At 29.8% G+C, this 22769-nt stretch overlaps 3 protein-coding genes across 6 annotated transcripts; 2 read left to right on the top strand and 1 right to left on the bottom strand.

The window, feature by feature from the left end:
* The first annotated feature begins 1107 nt into the window (after positions 1 to 1107).
* LOC120130322 (OVARIAN TUMOR DOMAIN-containing deubiquitinating enzyme 9-like) lies at positions 1108 to 5943 on the top strand. 3 transcript variants are annotated; one of them, XM_039147575.1, is made up of 10 exons: positions 1108 to 1513; positions 1596 to 1834; positions 2199 to 2272; positions 2739 to 2793; positions 3646 to 3720; positions 3837 to 3910; positions 4000 to 4051; positions 4998 to 5082; positions 5421 to 5477; positions 5787 to 5922. In XM_039147575.1, exons 1-10 carry the CDS (start codon positions 1192 to 1194, stop codon positions 5798 to 5800), a joined length of 1047 nt encoding a protein of 348 aa, XP_039003506.1. In that variant the 5' UTR covers positions 1108 to 1191; the 3' UTR covers positions 5801 to 5922. The 3 variants fall into 3 exon arrangements, with proteins under 3 accessions (XP_039003506.1, XP_039003504.1, XP_039003505.1); XM_039147573.1 differs by having other exon boundaries at positions 5421 to 5943; XM_039147574.1 differs by having other exon boundaries at positions 4003 to 4051; positions 5421 to 5884.
* A 2023-nt stretch (positions 5944 to 7966) lies between these two features.
* On the bottom strand, positions 7967 to 12189 carry LOC120130335 (serine carboxypeptidase-like). Its single transcript, XM_039147591.1, has 9 exons — positions 11805 to 12189; positions 11028 to 11196; positions 10754 to 10873; positions 10473 to 10616; positions 10205 to 10355; positions 9523 to 9611; positions 8768 to 9026; positions 8346 to 8479; positions 7967 to 8256 (listed from the first exon to the last, which is right to left on the bottom strand). Exons 1-9 carry the CDS (start codon positions 12134 to 12136, stop codon positions 8131 to 8133), a joined length of 1524 nt encoding a protein of 507 aa, XP_039003522.1. The 5' UTR covers positions 12137 to 12189; the 3' UTR covers positions 7967 to 8130.
* Positions 12190 to 18478: 6289 nt separating this feature from the next.
* Positions 18479 to 21804, top strand: LOC120130336. 2 transcript variants are annotated; one of them, XM_039147592.1, is made up of 5 exons: positions 18479 to 18712; positions 19245 to 19318; positions 20094 to 20135; positions 20787 to 20828; positions 21409 to 21804. In XM_039147592.1, the coding sequence occupies exons 1-5, from the start codon at positions 18559 to 18561 to the stop codon at positions 21415 to 21417; spliced, it is 321 nt and encodes a 106-aa protein (XP_039003523.1). In that variant the 5' UTR covers positions 18479 to 18558; the 3' UTR covers positions 21418 to 21804. The 2 variants fall into 2 exon arrangements, 1 of the variants encoding a protein (XP_039003523.1); XR_005516826.1 differs by lacking the exon at positions 21409 to 21804 and adding an exon at positions 21276 to 21293 and having other exon boundaries at positions 18677 to 18712; positions 19245 to 19328.
* The last annotated feature ends 965 nt before the right edge of the window (positions 21805 to 22769 follow it).

The raw sequence follows: 22769 nt of genomic DNA, 5'->3' as shown, positions 1-22769 counted from the left end.
TATAGATACCAATCGTGTATTTTACCCTAAAAGAAAACCCGGAGGAAACCGGGTGGGTAAAGCTACAAAATAATATAAGTATAAAGGTCTCGGCGTCGGCTTTGGCTTCTCCTCCAGGCTTACGTTCTCTTCAACCTCTTCAGGTAGGATTGTAATAAATTATTTATCTTTTTCAGATAAAATTTAATTTCGTTTTCTTATTTCATATTATTTTTTAAAATCCCTAATTTCACCATGTAGTTTTTCCTGATTTGTTGTTCATACATTGTTCTACTATATATATTTTAAATATTCCTTAAAATCTCCGATATTGGAAATATTCGTTACTTTTCATGGAAACTTAGAAGATGAATTGGATTTCTGACGGCATGAGAAAAGAGTGATTGTATATAGGAACCTTTGAAGCATGCTATATTTAGAAATATGTAAGGAAAATTAATGATGTTTTATTCAGTGATCTGTGAAAGAATCGAATCAAGAAGAATATCAGAAAATCTGGTGGAATTGATTTGTCTCTTGTTAATTTTAAAACTTATATAATATTAAGATGTGAGGAAAATAATGATGAACAAGATTGTGAGAAATGAAAAGAATCTAGATCCAAATGTAAAAAAAATAAAAATAAAAAATCTACCGATTAGATTATATAATCTCAGTATTGTAATTGAAATGGAGACATGAATCTGGATTTAAAAATTCATTCATCACAATGAGTGTTGAATGAGAATAAAATATTTTTTCATGTATATGTTAATTTTCACCGATTCCTTTAAGTAATATGAGGACATTTTGACTGGATATCGGTGGTTGCAACTTAATTCAAATCAATTGTCTCATCATGTTATAGAATTTTGTTGTAATGATATTTGTTGTGATTGTTATATCGGTAAAACCATAAGCCTTTTTTAAGAAATTGGAATACGGAATTAGGTTTTTTTTTGGTTTTTTTGTTCTTGCGTGCAATGGTTGCTCTCTCTATTTTCTAGGTTTAGGTTATTGTGTTCTTCCAGAATCTATAATAAGAAATTTCTATGCTAGTTTCTTTGGACATTTTGCATATTATTATTGTAGGGATATTATCATGTGCTAATTGTGATTAATTTACTTTATGTTCTTGTCTGCAGAATTCCTTTTGTGGAGTCTACAAATTCATTTAGGAACGTGGACAGTGTTGTCTCATAAATTTTAATAATGATTACATGTGATATAGATCCTGATGTTGTTCGATGGGATCTCCAAGATCTGCAAATTTGTGTATTTAACCATTCTGGTGCCAGTGGAAGTGTCACGCAGTATGACAAAGACAATAGTCAAACTGGATATATTAGAGAGGGTTATCAAGAACCTGAACCTGAAAATGTAAATGTGGAGAATGATGCGGTTATCGCACATGCCCTTCAAGAGGAACTTTCACTACTTGCTGCTGCAGAGGCATCTGGATTTAACAATCCTTGCCAAGATATCATTCTTGCTCAAGATTGGGTTGTTCTTCCCGGAAGACAACATAGTTCTGGTAATTGGAACTTCTGAAGCTGCCATTCTGACTCAATGCTTGTATTGGCTTTTATTAATGTAAAAATGTTGCTATTGTATAGATCATGAACATGGGCAGAAAATCATAGAAGATCTTAACCAAAGACGTGGAAATGAAGTTAAGCATGGAAAGTCGGATTTAGATGATCCTATCACAAGTAGTTGTGAACAAGGTGGCGACTCTGGCATGGGAGACAAAATTTCTCAAGTTGAAGACATGTTGCGTATTGATATAATCGATCAATCATCTGTTCTTGATGGTCAAGTAGAGAAGAGGCTGAATGACATGGTTGCTATTCCTGTAAGTACAGTCTTGGAAGGTTTTGTTATTTATTGGGATTCTCTTTCAATCACTAGTTGATTTTATATTTATTATAATTTTGGTGCAGTCATTTGTGTTTTTTAGTTAGGATTTGCTCATTTGTTTCTTTTTCTCTATTGTGTATTGAAAAAACTTGTGGCTAACATGTTTAGTTTAATGATGGATTGCAATTTTGCATATTGATTACCAAATTTTCTGATGAATGTTATGAAATCTATTTAAGTTGGTGTATATTTGTGGTACACAATGTTGTGGAAATGGAAAGATCACTGTTTATCACGTGCTGAAGTTAACTCATATGATATATTTCCTTCATATAAACTTTGATGATTTGCTTGTACAGCATGTACCTAAAATTAATGGAGAAATACCATCAGTTGATGAAGAAACTTCAGACCATCAAAGGCTGCTTAATAGGTTCAGCTTGAAAATTTCCTTTATATAGTTAACGGCATCTCTATTTTTTTATACTGTTATTTTGTGGCAAATAAATTTCATCACCCTAATTATTTTCCATTGATGGAGGGTCCCTTTGCATCTTATTCCTTTGTCTTTTAAAAATAGTACGATTATAAATTTACTTGTTAGAGGTTTTTTTTAATTGTAATTTTGTAAAATGTTTCAACTCTTGTATTGGTCCATTTTGGTAAAATAATTGTTATTTTTCCCCTTTCCTCAATCGTTTTTCGGTAGTATCTTTAGCCAACTTGTTATTGATTAAGTTGTTTTACCAAAATGGTTCACCATTTTGTTTTCTTCTCCATTTTCTTAAAAGAAATACTTTTGCAGTAAATTTATTAGGTCAAGTTTTTTTTGGCTGATTTTTATAAATGTTTTATTTTAATAGCATTTTAATTTAGGATTAATTGTTTTACTTGTTCAGGTTGCAGTTGTATGGTCTGATTGAGAATAAGGTTCAAGGTGACGGTAACTGTCAGGTTGGTTTTCATTTTATTTTTCCGGTAGAAAGATATGTCGTATTGGATAATAGTATGCACAGGTGCTTTCTCTTCTGAATTTGTGATATATAGATCCCCGCACATAAACATATTGCTTGAAAGGGGCCTTAATAAGGCACATGAACATATTGGATGTAGATTCTCTCGAAACCTTTTGTGCTAATAGTAATAACATGAATTTCTTGCAATACTTCACTGTTTGTAATATTCATGGTAATTCTATAGTGTCTGCTTAGAGTTATTATAGGATGATGGAAATCAGGTCTTATAGCTATCATTTTACAGTTCATAACTTAGTGGATGTGGTAAAAATGCTCAGTATTGAAATGTGAATAGTTTGGTCCCAAGTTTGTATGGACTTCTAAAGTAATGAAATGTGGAAAAAAATTATTTTCATTTGCCTTCCTTTCTGATTCTTTTCTACTTGGTTGAAAAGCTTTTGTGTTTTAAAACCTTGCACAATATGTATAGTGATTCTTCTGGTCATTAGTTACTCATGCATCCAACAAACTGAAGCACATGGAAAATACATATATACATATATTAATGTGTGTGTGTGTATATATATATATATACATGTGTATATCTAGAGGAATTAATTTGCAGTTCTTGGTTCCATTTAATTTGGCTTTAGTTTCCAATTGAATTGATACACCATTTTACAAAATTTAGTCATGAAACTCTGTTGAGGGCTTATTTTCTCTAGAATATCGTCAGTGATTGATGCTTAACTTTTATTAAAGCAAAGTTGATGACTGCGTAGCCTCGTAATTTTTATTAGACCATTTTGTTATTACCTTAAAGTAACTTTTCTTATTTCATATGTTCCAGTTTCGTTCATTATCAGATCAACTTTACCGTTCTCAAGATCACCACAAGTTTGTGAGGCAGCAAGTTGTTTACCAGGTTGGTTGGTTTTTTTGTAAGTTCCACTTTATTTTAGCTAATTTAGTTTCTTTGGCGCATAGTTCAACCTGTTGGTCTTATGTTTCTTTTTTCTCATGATATGTTGATTTCGTTAGCTTACATCAAATTCAGAGATGTACGAGGGTTATGTTCCAATGGCTTATGGTGACTATTTGAAGAAAATGAGCAAGTAAAAGAATTCATTTCTCTTCTATGTTTTGACTAGAAAACATTCCAAGGACACTTTCATGCTTAGTATAGTTATTTACATTGATGAAGCAGGAATGGTGAATGGGGTGATCACGTTACCTTGCAAGCAGCTGCAGATTTGGTATGTCAATGACCAAACTCTCTAATTTCTAACGTGGCTTTATTACTTTTTTCCAAGAGACTGTTGAAGTGCAAGAACTTGATTCTAGACCATAACTTTTTTACCACCATAAGGCTTAAACTTTGCTAGTATGTGAACTGGTTTTTTCTTTTAGACAACGTTTTATGAATATTTTCCACTTCATTTCTATAGGGATGTTTAGTTTCTGAAAGAAATACTTACATGTAGCTTTACCTGTTCTAGTGAAGTCTGTTATCACAAGGAAAATTGTCTGAGAGCAAAGTTTTGTTCATATTGTCTAAATAGATGAAAATGGTCACAAATTTGTGGACTATGTTGCTCCAAGTCTTTATTTTTCTTGAAATTCCAATGTCTGACACCTGTGTCCAACTTCCAAGGACTCTCCGGACATATGGGAATCTTGGAAAAAATTGAACACATCTGTGTTGGACGCATACCCATTTTAGACATACACCTGAGTCCAGCACCCATATCCAACCTCCAAGGACTATCCGAATACATGGAAATCTTGGAAAAAAAATGTATATGCTTGTGTTGGACACATACCCATGTTAGACACACCTGAGTCCAAGTAATTTAGTTTGTATCTCATTCCTATTCGTTAGATTCTAAGGCTTTCAAGCTTGGGTAATAAATATATCTCATAGTATAAAATATACCATGCAATTTAAAGTTCTATTTTTGAAAATAGTGGACTTCATTTCTATTTTTTCTAAGCAATTACTAATTGTGAAATAAATTAGTTTGTAGCTTGATGCATGGTATGCTTGACAAGTTTCTATGAAGAGTGATTTTTACAGTTATATGCAAATAAAATTAAGACTTAGCATTTCATATCTTGCATTATTTTTGCAATACCAGTTTTTTATATTCTGGTATGGACCATTTAATAGATAACTAATGTAAATTTTCTGTTTGATTGCAGTATGGCGTAAAGATATTTGTATTAACTTCCTTTAAGGATACATGTTATATTGAGATCCTTCCACATCGTCCGAAGTCTGAACAAAGTAAGATCTCAATGCTTTATATCCTGATCTTTTTCTTGGGTTTAATATTGGAAGTGGTTATAATATAATTAGATCATCAATTTGCATTTTTACTCCCTGAATTTGTATAAAATAGTATTTTTGAGTTGTCTGCATTTGCTGTAAATTATAGTACTGTATAGTTATTTAGAGATTTCCAACATGAATCTAAGACTGAGAATAGCAGAATCGAGGAACTCCACCTTGTAGAATTGGATTACATAGTGCTATATGTCTAATATGGCCGTTTGTTTGATTTTATATGTACTTCACTTAATACTCACTTCCGTTTTGCTTGTTTATGCGTTGTGATTTTGCAGTTATTTTCTTGAGTTTCTGGGCTGAGGTGCACTATAACTCGATTTATCCTGAAGAAGGTAGCCCTAAACACATCAACATGCATCTATTTAAACTTCATTGTGATTCTTAATTTAACCCGAGTAGCATACCTAATATTCGGACATGGGTATAAGGTATAATCCCCCCAAGTATCCTGAAAAACTTCAAAAAGAAAAAGTGTGTTCAACCGTGCCAGACGTGTACTAGTATTCAAGATTTCTTGTTTCTCATCATACAAGATCATGTAGTTATCGACTTGTTACCATATTGAGCAGAGTTATTTACAAATCATGGCCCATATTCGTATCGACACAAATGTTGTTTTACGCTTTACGTCTTATGTCCAGAAGTACGATGCTAGAGAGCAAGAAAAAGAAAAAATGGTGGATATTTTGAAGGTAGGAGGATGGCTAACCATGTCGACCATAAATTTAGATTATATGCCTTTAGGCTGCTTTTGCTAGTAGTTCCTTGGAGAAAGGTGCAACTAACTATTCTTTATTTCTTTGTACATCAATTTCATGTGTGTATATATGACCTTTTAGAAACCCTTCAACAGCATAGCATCTTCATTGTAAGTTCGTAGTGGTTCTCTGATTCTTTCTATTTATTTATTTATTTATTTATTTATTCTTACAAAGTAATTGAATTCTGGAGGCATGTAAATGTAACCATGATCTGCTAATCTTATATTTGAACATGAAAGGTTTAGTAGTGACAAAAAGATGTCCTTAAAACTCACGAGGTACATTCATTTTCTATCAATCGGCGTACTTCATTAACAACCAAATATGCTTTGTGGCCACCAATCGTCTCAGCCTGTTTCTAGCTCTATCTCCGTAACTGTAATAATGAACACCATTATCAGTTAGAAACAAGTGCACCCAACACTGTAAGCAAATCAAACGATCAAAGTGCACCATTATCAGATACAAGTATGCGTCCGGTATGCAGTTTTTGTATTCAATTTTTTCATGTAGTCTCTGAAGAATATGGGTTGGACACGTATGGCGTGGTACGCTTTGTGCCCAGAAAGGTGCGCTTTAAATAAAAAAATGACGAAGAATGAAGAATTTAGATTTTATTATTTTATGAATGTGAACGTATGTGAAATAGAAATAGCTCCGAGATGAACAAAAAAAATCAACAAATAGTAGTTATATAAATTGGATTGAACATGAATGTCAAACAAATATTTCGATTGTGAGATAAATATATATAATATATAATATATAATTTAATGAAAATAATCATCTAAGGTAGTTCACTTTGACAAGGACTTGCAAAGGAATTTAATGATAATGTAAATATAAATATAAAAAGCAATACAAAAATTATTCATTATTAAATTTAATAAAAACATTCAAATAAATAATTTTATCGTACTAAAGACTTTAATATTAAAGTTGAAAAATAATCACTATTTTATTTAAATAAAAATATAATAACTTAACTTGAAAATAAATTTGCAAGGGACATATATACTATTTATTATTTTTAATTTTAATATATACATAATATTTGATTTAATAAAAATAACACATGAAGTTTAAAATAAATTGTCATAATATAAAAAGAATTAATATCACTTTAAATTTAAAATTACAAAGATGAGTAAAAACGCCCATGGAAATGGGTAATGCGTGCCACGTCTGGCGCGCCTTTGTGGAACGCATTAACTGGGCTGCCAAGCAAATGAAGCGTGCGGTGGATCAAATGTGCCCTAGCGCTCATATTTACTTTACAGAATCTCTATCTTTACTTTAAAAATAAAACAATAATTTATATTCAATACTATCTCTATATTACCACAACTATTTATTCACAATATTTAACTATTAGTATATTTATTTATCTAATTTCAATGTATTTTTATCTATCTTGTAATTTAATATACTTGAATTTGTTATATTATGTTTAATTTTTATTTTATTGTGTAGAAATTATAAAAAAATATAAAAATAAAATAAGAAAAAATAATGTAAAAAAAAGAAAAAAAATAAAAAAAAAAACAAAACCAAAAATCATAAAAATAACAAAAAATAATAATATGTAGCGCAGCTACAGTGCAACTATAGATATAGAGTATTACTGTAGCTTTTCTCTACTCTAACACTAAAAGTGAAGATGTGCCAGAATTAAAATTCATCTCTAAATTGAAATTTTTTTTTACTCTAACGATACGTTAGAGATTATCTTAGAGAATATTTTGAAGACATTCGACGGACAAAACTAACTTTAGAAAAATGGGTGTTAGTAAAAGAAAATTGGTAAAAACGTCGATAATATGAAAAGTAATATAACTCATGATGTAGCAATTAACATGTGATTGATGTGAAAAATGACATCATTGGATAGAGAGAGAGAGAGGCATGACTCATTCACACGTATAAAATATTTTTAATTTGTATCTTTTCAGTTATGTTTTCTTATAAAAAAAAATTATGTTTGCTAAGTAAAAAATAAATAGTACTGCAGACAGGAAAAATTGAGAATCAAAATTATAAAAACCATAGATACCCAACTTGAAGAAAAGTTCTTTGATTCATACTTGTAGGTAATATATTTAAAAAGACCAAGAAAACAAGGATTACATCCCACATACAAATGTTTTCAGGTATTTACTTGAAATAAGTTTATTCCCATTGTAAAGGCCAACTACATTGAATTCAAGCACGGAAGCAATGGACCTCACATCTCAGCAACCAGTTTCTCTGAATCACCGGCTTCAGATACTGTACTCTTGATCCATCTTTTCAGCATCTCCAAAGCTGCCTTGGGCTGGTCCATAGGAACCATATGACCCGCATCATGAACCTGTTTGATTATGTAGTTATATCAGCCGGCACCGTTGCAAAGATAATCGATACGACTATAGAGACAGATACAGTCAGTAGAGTGATGACCTTAAGGAAACCGAGAGGTCCGTGGGTTTTCAGGACTCCGGCTTCTGAGCCATCAACTATAAAAGGAACCTCCGGAGATGCTACAAACTCCTTCTGTCCAGACCATTGCATTGCATGAACCCATCTTGAATTGCCTGTTAAAGTACAACAACATGTAATGATACAATCATACAAATCAAAAAGTAATTGCCCCGATAATATGCTCTTATCTCTTCATTTTTTTTATAAGTAACTATGTCCAACACTCTTGTCGGATGTATAACGGGTAAGGGTAGGAGGATATGACCCTTCAAATACATGAACAAGCATAGAAAGAACATAACATACACGTGTTGGACACATGCTCATATCTGATACTTGTACCTGAATCCATCACCATGGATATGCTCTTATCCCTAGAACATGAAACACAAAATACTTACCTAGCCAGTTGCAGATGAGATCATATTCCCCTGCATATACAAGAAGTTTTATTCCATCCTCAAGGAGATTGGGAATGCCAGCATCGAGATTCCTCATCCAGTCGACCAGCATGGCCTGATAGACTGTAGGGCTGCAGGACACAAAATCTATATTCCCAACACCAAGGGCATCCCTAACAGATTTCTTGTTCAGAAATGTCTCCATGTTCGAGAAGTCATAGCAAAGGCTCCCTTCACATTTCTTTCTAAGATCATAGTACTGCAGACAGGAAAGGATTTTATTCAAAGAATCGCATCAGAGCATGATTTCTCTTCTCAACAGCTTATTTGCAACAAAGACTTTCATTATAGAGGTACATTGTTTAACAATGGCAAAAATTATCGAGGTATCCTTCGCATATCGGAAAAAATAATATCAATGACATAAAGGTCATAAATCAGGCCTTACTCTACCATTAATAAACTGTTTTCTTTCCTCTCTTTTATTTCTCCTCCTTTGGACATTGTATACAAAACATAGTTCAATGCAGAAAGAAAAAGAAGCCCATTCTACTTTACAAGATATTGAGCAAAAAAGAAAAAGAAGAAGAAAAACCACAAGCCATTTATGCAAATAATTCATAGTATGAAGCACTAAATGGTAACTTTAAGTGTCACTGGAGCAAAGAAAATAAGTGAATAAAATAACAATATATAAAGAGAGTAGCAATTGTTCTCTGCCTGTCACTGAAAAAGATAAACGATATGTCCCTTACATTAGTATCACCAGCAAGTTTCATGATTCCATTGAATATTGAATTGCAGACAAAATATGAAGCCATGCAAGAGATTGTACCATCAGTGCCTGAAAGTTTTTATTTCCAAAAAAAATATATGAGGAGATGAGCAGTAGGGGTGTATTCGTTGGTTCGGTTTTTTACCAAAAATTGAACCGAACCGAAATAAACAGTTTTTCAAAATTTAAACCGAAACCGAAATCGAATGGTTAAAAAACCAAAAAAACCGGTTTTTAAACGGTTCAAGTTTTTCGGTTCGGTTCGGTTTATCGGTTTTTCAATAAAAATCACTTGAAACTATAAAAAAAAATTAAAAAAAATTGTCTATTCGTTCAATATGGAACAAATGGGTTCCATATGGAAAACCCGAACCGAACCGAATCAAAAGAATTGAGACTTTAAACCAACCAGAAAACCGAACCGTATAATGCCAAACTGAACCGAACCGTTTTACTCGGTTCGTGTCGGTTTTTCGGTTTTCTCGGTTTCGTTGCTCAGCCCTAAATGAGCAGCAATGGTTCAATCTGTGATACACCTTAATAATGTCAAAAGAAAATTTGAAGAAAAATAAAAGTATCAACCACCATATCCAGGATTTAAAGTTTGAAATAGTAGACCTAAAATATAATGAATGGTCTTAGGAATTCAGATGCAAATTTACCGCAAAGCTTTATTGCCATCTCACAAACAGGAACCATCTTGTTGATACGATCATAATCCGACTTCTTAATTACCCCCATGTCCAAAGCATAATCAGTGTAAGCTTTATACTGGATTGCTGGATTAGTCAGGCCATTACCAATAGCAAATCCCTGTTAACCACAATGTCGTTGAAGCATGCAAAAGGAATTAGTTCCAGACAAGTTGTAACTTTGAGAAATTAAAAAATAACATGAGGAAGCTTTCACATAGTATAATTAGTAACACACCTTTAGGTTTATATGAATTCCTTCCTTAGCTTTGTTTCCTTTGTGGACTCGGCCAGCAAAAGCTGGAATGTAGTGCCCAGCATATGATTCTCCAGTTATATAAAAGTCATTCTTTGCAAACTCAGGGTGCTCAGCAAAGAATGCCTAGCATAATAAAAGAGAAAAACTCGGCCAAAAGTCAAAACAACTTATTCATTTCTCAACAATTTCATAATATTGACTATAAATAATTCAGCAGACAAATAATTATGCTAAAATCATCTTCCAAGATAAGCAGACACCTGTAAGAAATCATATAGGTCATTGCTAACTTCATCTTCGTTATGACGAATATCTTTTTGGTCAGAACTGTAACTAAATCCAGTACCAATAGGTTGGTCCACATATAGAAGGTTCGATGCCTACAAAAAAAATGGAGAAAAACAAATTCAATCACTCATCAGTATCCCAAAAGTCAAAACTACTTGTATTACATTAGTATAAGAAAGATGAGAAATGAATCATTGATTGCGCGGATACCAAATACTAAAGAACGGAAAATAAGAAGAAAAATACCTTGTCCCAACCATACTCATTCCAAACAAGAGACATGTTATTAACAATGGTGAAGGGGCCATTTTCATAAAACACAGCCAATTCGCTACTACATCCTGGCCCTCCAGTCAACCAGATAACAATAGGGTCCTTTTTGCTATTGCGTGATTCAAAGAAGAAGTAGAACATTCTGCCAAAAACAGCAAGATGTTAACAGGTAATTCATTAATGATATGATTGGGACCATGAATTTGAAGATTTGGATTTCGACTTTCAATGACTACATATTTGAAAGGTGTAAAAAACTTGAACTTCAAATTGCCAAATAAAATTTCAAATTCACCACTAATAAGCACCCAAAAACTCATGAATTTGAGAAACAATCATGGATGTTATTTTTATATTTGTTTTACCACAACTTACATACACTATTTTTAAAATCCAAAACCATTGTGATTGTGCAATTCAACGTTTTTTTTAACAGTTCGTGATGAATACAATAAGTATCTATTCAAATTTTTCTTAAAATATTAAGAAAACATACACATCAACAGAAGTACCTGCTCGAACCTGAGCCCTCTACAACTGAGGCCACTCAATAGGTTCAACAATTCAACGGGTTTTAATTATTAAATCCCTTCACAGTCACAATAAAACAGCCGAGTAATCTCATCGTTAACTAATTAAGATACAGAAATCACTAGAACTCAATGGCTTTCAAACCCCAAGCTCAAATGAAACACGGAAACTGAGAAAATGTCCCAATTTAGAGATATGGTACTTTACTTTTTTTTTTACCTGGCATCATGAGAATTAGCAAGCTTGTAATACCCAGCATGGTGACCCAAATCCTCAACGGAGACCCCAGCAGGAACTTCCAAATTTGGGAACATGAACCGCTTCTCGACCAGGTTCGGCCCCTCCTTCAAGGAAATCCGGTCTTGATCAACGATGTTGATTTCCTCTTTAGGAAACAAATTCAACGCCCTGATCAACTCCTTTGCATGCACCGAAGGAAAACTCGATCCGGCGAGACGTAGGTCGTCTAAGACGAAGGAATCAGCAGCGGATAACGAAATGAGACAGAGAAGTGACAAGGAAAATACACATAAAAGTTTCGGTTTCGCCATTTTTTCTGCCTTCTTTTTTCCCCGGGAGAGAGAAGTGAATGAAAGTCGAAGAGAAATGAACATATATAGCGTAAAGAGAACTGGAGAGATTAACTGACAATATGACGTGACGGCTGACGAGAAATGGTCGTTTTCATTTTTTTATGATTAAATTATTATATAAAATATCCATAAGAAAAAAATAAATACGATTATTGTATTATTTTTTATTTTAAATAATATCTTTAATAAAAATAAATTTAATGTGACATTTTGATTAATGTTTTTATTATTCATTGTTATGATGTTGTCGTAGTAATTCACAATATTAATATAATAATTAACGGTGTTAATGTAATAATCCACAATAATTGATAATATGACAGAGAATATAATAAATAATTTAAATTGATAATTAAAATATGACAGATGAATTATCACATCAATATTATAAATCGTTAAATCAATACCACTACATCAATTGTAATAACCCAAAAATGAAAAAAAGTAATTAAAAATCACATTAAATTTATTTTTAAGTCTAAGACTGAGAGAAAAAAATTATCATAATTCTTTTTAAAAATATGGGATTGATACTTTTTATATATCTCATTCGATATATTAATAATAATAATTTGGAATCACGCTTCCACAAATAATTATTTATAGTGTATAGTTAAAATTTAGTATTTTTAATATATTAAAATTAATTTAGTTATTATTATTATTGTTATTATTGACATAATACTAAACGATTTAAAATTTTGAGTATTTTTATATATAAATGAAAAGTAATTTGGATATTATAAATATTATACCAAATATTTTTAAAAGATAAAAAAATATTTTAACCTATCATATTATAATATATTATTTTTCATTTTTACTTGAGTTTTATATCATGACTTAAAAATTAAAACCATATATAATTCGATTGAATTTAATTTAACCATAATATGTAGTAATAATTAATATATTCATCATTATCCTCACAGTCTCTTGCGATAACCTGAGAAGTGTGAAGAGAAAGATAGTCTTGCTTTGGATTGTGGAATAAACTGAAAAGGAAAGATCGCGTGTAAAGAGATCCACCGTTAAAGCAAAGAGTACACGCCACATGATCTTCATTTCTTTTTCATGTCATTTTTCTCCTGCGCTTTTTCCCCCTAAAAATTCCTTGTCTTTCTGCTCAAATGATATTGTGGCCCATGAAGTTGTATTATAACATTATTTTGGTACTTGATTAATTGTTGTATTCAAATTGACCCCTGAAGTTTCTAACCATGATGCATGTTACACCAACTTATTTTTTTCTATTAAAAAATATCCTGTGTCAAATGACATATAATTCAATTTAAAAAATCTAAATAAATCAAAGAAGATGTATTTTTATTTAACAATTTTAGATTTTTTACTTTTGTACTAATTTTTTATGGATTTTTTAAAATAATCAAAGTTAATATTTTATTACGTACAATAGAAAACATAAAATAAATAACATACTTAACAGTTTAAAAGTTTAGATCCCGTTTGGCGTGGATTTTTAAAAGTACATTTAGGTAAAAGGTTTGTTTCAATCGCAAATCACAAAAACTATGATTTTTAGCTTTTTTAGTTTTAATTTTACGTTTAGAATCAAATTATAATTTTACTCTTACTAATGCATAGGTTCCATTCAAATATTTATTTTCATTTTATTTTAATAATTTAATACTAACATCTTTAAAAAATAATTTATTACTTAACAAATTATTTTAATTACTAATTTTTTTGAAATAATATTTTTTGTTAAAACAAGTATTTAAATTATTATTACGTCCATATGTTAAAAAATATTGATAATATATTTTCTTAATAAAATACTTCATATATAAAAATATTATTAATGAGTTATCTTAATTTTTTTTTTATGATACTTTAAGTTAAGTTAATAAATTTTATATATCATAGTATTAATAAGTGTTACTATAATTTAAATACTATATTTTTAATTTACAACATGATGTGTATAATAGACATTTTATCATTTCGGTATCTGATCTATTGACCGACTAATCCAGACAGGGTACTGCAGAGGCAAAAGCGACCCTCCCAACCCGGTTTACTATTCGCAATCGTCAAGATAACTCATTAATACTATGATATATAAGATATATCAACTTAAACTATAATAAAAATATTAAACCATATTTTAAGATAACTCATTAATAATATTTTTATACATGAAATATTTTATTAAAAATATATTATCAATATTTTTAACATGTGGACATAATAATAATTTAAATATTTATTTTGATAAAAAAAGAATATTATAAAAAAACATTAGTAATTAAAAAGAACTATTAAATAATAAATTATTAAGTTATGTCACTTTTAAAATACTTTTTATAGTTTAAGGTGATATATATTTTTATTATAGTATTGATAAGTGTAAATATAATTTGATTTACAACACTTTTAAAAGTTTATTTCTATAATAATTATAAAAATTATTTTTCAAAAGTTACGTCAAACTGACACTTAAAGATCTAACCAAACTAAAAAAAATAGTGAATTTTACTAGTTTATATAGCTAAGATTTCATAATCAACATTGAAGTTCGATTAAATTAGGTTTTTCTCTCTCTTAATAAATTTCATGTTTAATTGATAAATAAGCATACGATGGTATGGAAAATACATAAAATTAAGCCTCATTTATTGAATTGTTATATTCAATAATTATTATAATGTAATAGTATTTATTTTATAACAATTTAATAAATTTAATAATTATTTATATTATTCAAACAAATAATTATTTATAAATTTTAATGATTATTAAATATAATTTATTAATGTGTAATAAATCATAACTAAAAAATTTATTTAAGCTATCATTTACGAATCTATTAAATAGTTTCGGTGATAGAAAAGGATAATAGATACTAAGTTTAAATAATCATATATATAAAATGTGTTGTTAATTAATTAAAAAATTCTAAAAATATATTATCTTCTAATCATCTTGTAATATTAAAAAATATTATTTGATATAATTAAACCAGAAACTTTTGATAGGAAAAAACGCTGAGGATTTAAAAATAAATAAATTCCCGATAAAATGTAAAGATAATAGTTAGTTAAGGTCTTGTTTGGCTTTTTCCTAAACGCATTTTAGTTAAAAAGTTTGTTTTGATCGTAAAATCAATGTCAAACAGATAATAAAATAAATAAATTCTAATAATTACCGATGAGTGTTGGCACAAGTGGTTGGGATTCAAAAAATTGAGTTTGTAAGGCCAAGTTCGAATCCTACCATCGTCACTCTTGATAGGCAATATGTAAATTCATATATAAATCCCAATTGAGTCTTAGGTATGCTCTGACCTTGGACTGGGGAGTCACCACTGACCTAAACTTTTATTCACCAAAAAAATAAAAAGAAAATTGCAACGGAAACGATAATTTCAAACCAACCGCAAAAATTAGGATATGTAGTTTTTTCTTTTTAACTCTGTGTTTGGGAGCAAATTGTAATTTTATCCTTATTAATGCATTAACTCTACTCAATTATGTATTTATAGGTTCTTTTAATAATTCAATATTAACGTCAATTAAAAATAATATATTACTTAATGTTTTATTTTAATTATTTAAAAATAAATAAAATCATGATTTAAATATTAATAGTGAGTTGTTATAAAATATATTTTTATTATAATTATATTTTTTATTTATATTTTATAATAGTTTAATAAATCTACTTTAATTGTAAGCACTGATGTATTTTTGTAATATTTTTTTATCAAAACAAATATTTAAATTATTATTTTGTAATAATTTTATATCCACATGTTAAAAGTATCAATATATATATTTTAAAAATATTTCATTTATAAAAATATTATTAATGAGTTATCTTACAATATTTTTTCTATCAACAATCAGTTGGTCTAGTGGGATGAGGTATCAGATCTCTTAAGCAATGTCACAAGTTCAAATATTGGCTATTACAAATGGAGCAAACTAGGTAGGGAAGGTCGCCCTTGCCTCTACAGTACCTGATCCAGATTATTCAATCAATAGATCGGATATCGATGCTTATACAAAAAAATATTTTTATATTTTTATTATAATTTAATTGATATATTTCATATATCATAGTATTAATAAGTGTAAATATAATTTAAATTATTTATTTTATCATTTTAAACTCACTCTTTAACAATAATCTCAAATAGTTAAATTTTAAATATCAATTCGATAACACTTTTTTTTTACTGAACTTTTAAAATTCACTTATAAAAGACAGTGCTAAACTTAAACGAGGTTAGTAATAATACAAACGTATAAATGAAGGTTGAAATTACAGAAAGTTCTATAATGCGACACTTTAATATACTGTTAAAAATGATATTATCGGTTTTGTTATTATTTAAATAATAATAAAATCGGTAAAAAATTACCTAAAAAGTTATTATTTCTACCGGTTTATTATTATTGGGCACTTTACAGAGCTTTATAATATATACGGTAAAGCGCTACCTAAAATATTTTTTTTACCGTATATATTACCAAACTCGGTAAAACGCTCAATAATAACAAAACTGGTAAAAATAATAATATTTTCAGTGATTTTTTATCGATTTTATTATTTAAATAATAATAAAACCGATAACATATTTTTAACTGTATATTAAAACTGCACATGATCCTTACCCAAAGTACGTTGCTTTAAAGGTTTATAATTTCATACTTGGTGGCAATGTGATAGCTTTTCCTATAATTAGAGCATCATATGTCACGAAATTAATCATTACCACTGTTTCTTGCACCTCTTTCTCACAACTTTTCTCTCTCGGATTTTGAGAATTATTCAAAGTAAAATGAATAAAATTTAATATTTTTTAAGAATGGAAGGTTTGATTTTATTTTTAACTAAATGGCTTTTAAAATTAAAATATTTATGAGTTAATTTTTATTTTTTGTTTCTAAAAGTACTTTTTAAAATAAAAATATAGATCAAATTTGATATTGGTAATAAATATAAAAATTAAGTCATATAATTACGATATAAACATCCATTTTATAATTAAATTATATAATTGCACAGAAACGTGATATAATCATTCTTAAATTTAATGTTTAAACTTAAAAAGAAAAGTAAAAGAGGGATTTTAAATTTATAAAGTGGTCTAGTAAATTCAAGAGGACACATTGGAGTATGAACCAAACATTTTATTGATTAGATGAATGATTATTATTTAACTATAATAAAAGCAATCAACGATTATTATTAAATATTTTTTAAGAATATTTAAAAGAGATATTAATTTTTAAGTATCTAGTTTAATAAAAAAATGTAGGGTATTTTAATGTGATATCTTTCTAACTAACATAACTATATTTAATATAAATGATCACTAAACTATTTAATCGTTTTATTTTTATCATCAATCTTTTAATTTTTTCAATCGGACCACTTAACTATTTAATTGTTTTCAATCAAATTATTTACCTTTAACAGTTGACGAAAATGTTGATGTGATAGTTAAAGAAATTGACATAATTATACGTATAGTCCTTAATATTTATACATTATATCAATTTGTTCCTAATATTAATTTAATTTAATAAATTTAATTATTTATTAATATACATATATATATATTAACTCAAATTTATTTAAAAAATTAAATTATTTGATAAATTTAACAACAATATATATATATATATATATATATATATAATCATTAAATTATGTTTTAACTTAAGTAGCAATTATTTGCTTTTTCACTTTTTTTCCTTTAATTCATTATAATATTTCATGTGTTATATATTGCATTTTGAAATAAAGTAGTGTTCCTAGCTTGGTGGTTTGGGTATTGGTTTTTAATCCAATTTTGTACAGGTTTGAATCCCCAACCCCCTCCCTTTCTTATTTATTCTTCTATTATCATTTTTTCATCCAATTCGATGTGACAATGTCACCATATGATTGGGTGATAAATAAAATAATTAAATTAAAAATATATTTCGTTCGTGTTATGACACGTGTCATAATATAATTAGATGATCAAATTTATTAAGTTAAATTAAAATTAAGATTAATTTGATATAATGTATAAGTATTAAGGACTAAATATATAATTATAATAATTTTTCTAACTACTACATCAGCATTTCCGTCAATTGTTAATGACAGATGACTTGATTGTCAACAGTTAAGTAGTTTGATTACAAAATTAAAAGAAAAATGGTAAAATTAAAAAGCCAAAATAATTTAATGATCAATGGTATAGTTTAGCCTTATATTTATAGGGGCTCCAATCAATAGGTTTGACGCGGCGAAAGTGTAAATACGGATGGCACTCAACCCTTATCAACTGAAACAGATCAAGAAAATTGAGAACCAAAGCTTTTGAACTGCGAAACTAGTGAGGAAAATTTTGAAAATAAATGGCATTTAGTGTTGGGTTTCGTTTGAATCTTCTGGGAAAGCCTCATTCTTCTTTAATTCCTTCAGTTACTTCATTTCCAGCTAAGAATGTTGTTTTTGATCGCATGAAGAAACTCCACAACTCCAATCCACTAACAAGAGCATCAGCTGAAGGTTTGCTCTCCTTTCAAACTCGATTCCTATTTTCTAAATGATTTTTTTAGAGTTTCACCCTTTTTGTTTAGAATGGGTACTATTCAGGGATTGACCTAGGCGGGCGGGTGAGGGAATCGCCCTTAAAATTTTAAAATTGAGATTTTTTCTATGTATTTTCTACTGAAATATGCTTTGACACCCCTAGAATTTTAAAAATTTAAGTTTGCCCCTAACATAAAATTTTGCGTCGCTCCCTGATACTATTGTTTTGAACTCTGGTTAAGGCTGTTGATTCCCCCTTGTCTTATTGGCGTTAATTATCATGTATTTTGTCATTATATTTATATGTTCAAAGGTATAGCTTTCGTGTATTCAGGATTCGAGTGTAGAATTGCATATAGTATGTTTCTTTTGTGGTCGGTAGCATATCCATACATGATACTCGTCCTCAAGTCTAAGCAACATTGACCGAGCCAATTCAATCTAATCTTTTAGTGTTTCTTTGCAAATTTCCTATGCTCAAGAGTTTGTCTTTGATGTGTTTTTGCAGGACCACCTGGTGAATTAGACGAGGATTCCAAGTTTGTTCCGTTGAATGCCGATGATCCCACATATGGTCCACCTGTAAGTTCCGGTTAGTTTCTTATCTCATTCTTGAGTGAAACTTTGCACTAAAAGTATCAAATAATAACCATTCTTAAGAAATAATGCACACTTGAGTTTGAGTGTAACTGTTAGATATTTATATGTATCTCATTATCTCATATTTGGAAAGTTCTTGGAGGTTCTTATCTCAATACACATATCAAATTATGATTGGATAAAGATATTTAAAAAAAAATAAGAATCAAAATAATGGAGAACTAGACAATGAAGTCTGGGAAGTTCTAATGTACAACCGTCTAATTTAAGGTTAAGGAACGGCAGAAAATGGGTGCAACCGAAAATGTGATAAAAAGTGTAACATTTTCAGTCGAGCGAACCGAAATGTTAGGAAAAAGTTGACATTTTTGGTTGCGTTCAACCGGAAATGTTATTTTTTATCACATTTTCGGTTCCGCCCATTTCTTGCCGTTCCGTAGCCTTAAATTAGGCGGTTGTTCCTTAGACTTTCCCAACCTCATCATGCATCATGAAAATAGTCTATGTTGCTCGGACTCCAGTATAGGCATCTGATATTTATAGTATCTAAAACTGGCATGTTCAAATTTTCCTAAAGTTTCTCACATATTTAGAAAGTCTTTGAAAGGTCTACACAATGGCCAATACCCATATCCATACATGTCAGATACCGATACTTAAAAACAAATGAAGAGTCTAAGCAATAAAATATAGAACATAGACACAGTCCGAACCCATTTTACATTTCTAGGATTTTTAATCTTTGTTTATTTCGTAGGCTTTATTGTTGCTTGGATTTGAAGTCAGTGAGGATGAGAAGGTAATGTTTGGTAAATGTTACTTGTCATTTTGGATGAAACTTCATTGTCTGTGGTACATTCTTTTTAGAGCTTGAATAGATTATTGTATTCCCATGGTGAGCTACATTGTTGCATGCAAAATTTTATTAGGAGTTTCATTATCTTATGAAGGGTAAAGAGGAAATCTTCTTCCCCCCCCCCCCTCTTGTGGTGGTTTAAGACTGTTACAGGGACTTGGAAGTTGTGTATCTTATGAAGGGTAAAGGGGTAATGCTCATTTTTTTGCTAAGTTTTTCAATGTGCTTAGAAGATTGTATTTCCATATCCATGTTTGAATATGAGCTGGACACGGGTATTCAAGGAAAATGAAGAGTCGGAGTAAGGTTGAACATGAATCAAGACCCCCTTCTTGGAGGGGGTCTGCAAGGGGGAAAGGTCTTTAAATTACATCCTTATCAAGGATTTAGTTAAAGTCACCTTCTAGTATACACTATTAGTACATTCTTGCATGTTTGAAATAAACCCTAGTATAGTCAAGGCATGCACCCAGGCGTGTTTACGCCTTAGGTAATAGTTACCGTGCAGCTTAATGTGTGTGTGTTTGTGTTGGACTATTTCTTAGAATCATGCCCCTACTCGTTTTGCTAATTCTCAATGTCTTCTCTGAACAGATACGACTGTTCTTGAAAGAACTGGATGGTGAATTCTTAGAGGTAATGTTTTACTAATTGTCGTTACCTTTGTTGTTCGGACTCTTCATTTTTTTTTATAAAAATCAATATTTGACTCCTGTTTCCGACACATATTTGGACATGGACATAGAAGCATAAATCTCCAATTATATGGAAAAACTTAGAAAAAATTGAACATATCTGTGCTGGACGTATACCCGTATCCTTCACGGACCTTGAATCTGGGTAACATGCTTTTCTTTTTCTCTAAATACTAAATCCCTCATGAAAGAAGAATTCTTTAAGATTTTCATGTATTTGGAAGGTTTCTGGAGTACTATATCACCATAGTCGAATTCAAATATGTGGTGGACATGATTAATAATTTAACAAAAATGAAAAGTCGGATTAACATAAATTATGAGAGTTGCTTCACATATGAGCTTGTTGCAATAAAAGTTTTCTTATTTAAATGTTCATATTGTTCAGATTATTTACTGTACTGAACACGAGCACGAGCATTTGTTCACTGCTGCAGAATTAGTAGCGTTGCTAATTCTTTTCCAGTTGAACCACAATGTTTTCGTGTTGTTTAGTGACAGATTATGCTTTGTTTCGACAGGTACGCTAATCTTCTAAAAGTCCAAGTTCCTGGAAGGGAGATACCTCCTGATGCACAAGATCGAGTGTCGGAGATTTTATCCCATTAGCACTTGAAGTTGCTCGATTAAGTCATCCAAATCATATGATTTGGATAATTTCTCGACTCCCTATCAGAACAGCACGATGTTGAAGCCTTTTCCTTTGAAGTTATTGTCAGACATGCGCCAACCACCGGGAAATTTTTGCGAGATGCCAGAGACACGAGGTTTGTTTTATTTGCATTCATAAGTATATTTATTCTTCTTGTAGTATCAATTTTGTGAGCTTCGTGTTTCTCCATGGGTTCCTGCTTTTGTTTAGCATCGATTATAAGAGTGTAAAAATAACAATGTCATATTATGCTGTTAATTACATGCTCGTTGTTTACTTGTTCTTTTCTTATGGACATCAAACATCCTATCTTCTATAGGAAGTCCCAAGTTTGATAAGAAGACATCGTATTTTTTTGTGTACTATGAAAATATGGCCTCTCAAGAACCCTAAAAGTACATGAAAGAACCTAAAAAATGAACATATGCATAGAATATCAGAATATGTATTCGTTTTGACATTCACCTTAATTCGAGCTTTTATTAATCCAAGGAATAGAAAATTAGATGGGCTTGACCTATTGAAATTGCCGTGGAATTTTTGCATGTTCGGTTCCGAGAATATGTATGAATGAGAGGAATGATGAACCTGTAAAAGTTTAGTTTTTTTGCTCCCATTTTTTAGCTCTTAATTTCATATGGAAGATACTATTAATAAACTAAATATATATTTTTCTCGTTAATATAAAATATAAAGTATTTTGAATATAATTATCACATGTAATTATATTTGATCAATTTGATATGTATATTGAAAATAAGCAATTGTTTTAAAACTGAGTAAATAATCAACAATATAAATCGAAAGTTAAAATTGAAAAACTTAATCAAAATTATTTCGCTTAATGAAAAAAATAAAATGGAAGAAGATAATAGATATCAAAGAACAATATTTATATATGTAATATGTTTTCGATTCATTCAGTATTTATATATACTTATTTTCTTAGAAGTATCAGATTCGAGTAGTTGTGTCTATAAAATGAGTATATGTTATCGATAATTAAAAACCAATAAAATATGCTCGCCGTTGTTATCCAAAGATAAAGCCAATCAAAAACCAATAAAAGAAAGGGAAAGTGTAAAAGGGGGACCAACATCATTTTCAAAATCCTCTCATCACTTTATCGGTGTTTTATAATATTAATTAAATCGATTTAATTGAAAATTGATTTTTTTGTTTAATTTAATATTTAAATATTATTTTAATTAAACCGTAGGTCGGAAGGTA

This window comes from Hibiscus syriacus, unplaced genomic scaffold (genome assembly GCF_006381635.1).
Source record: "Hibiscus syriacus cultivar Baekdansim isolate YM2019G1 unplaced genomic scaffold, ASM638163v2 tig00110546_pilon, whole genome shotgun sequence".
In the NCBI taxonomy this organism is placed as follows: Eukaryota; Viridiplantae; Streptophyta; class Magnoliopsida; order Malvales; family Malvaceae; genus Hibiscus; species Hibiscus syriacus.
This window is presented reverse-complemented; position numbering and strand designations above follow the sequence as displayed.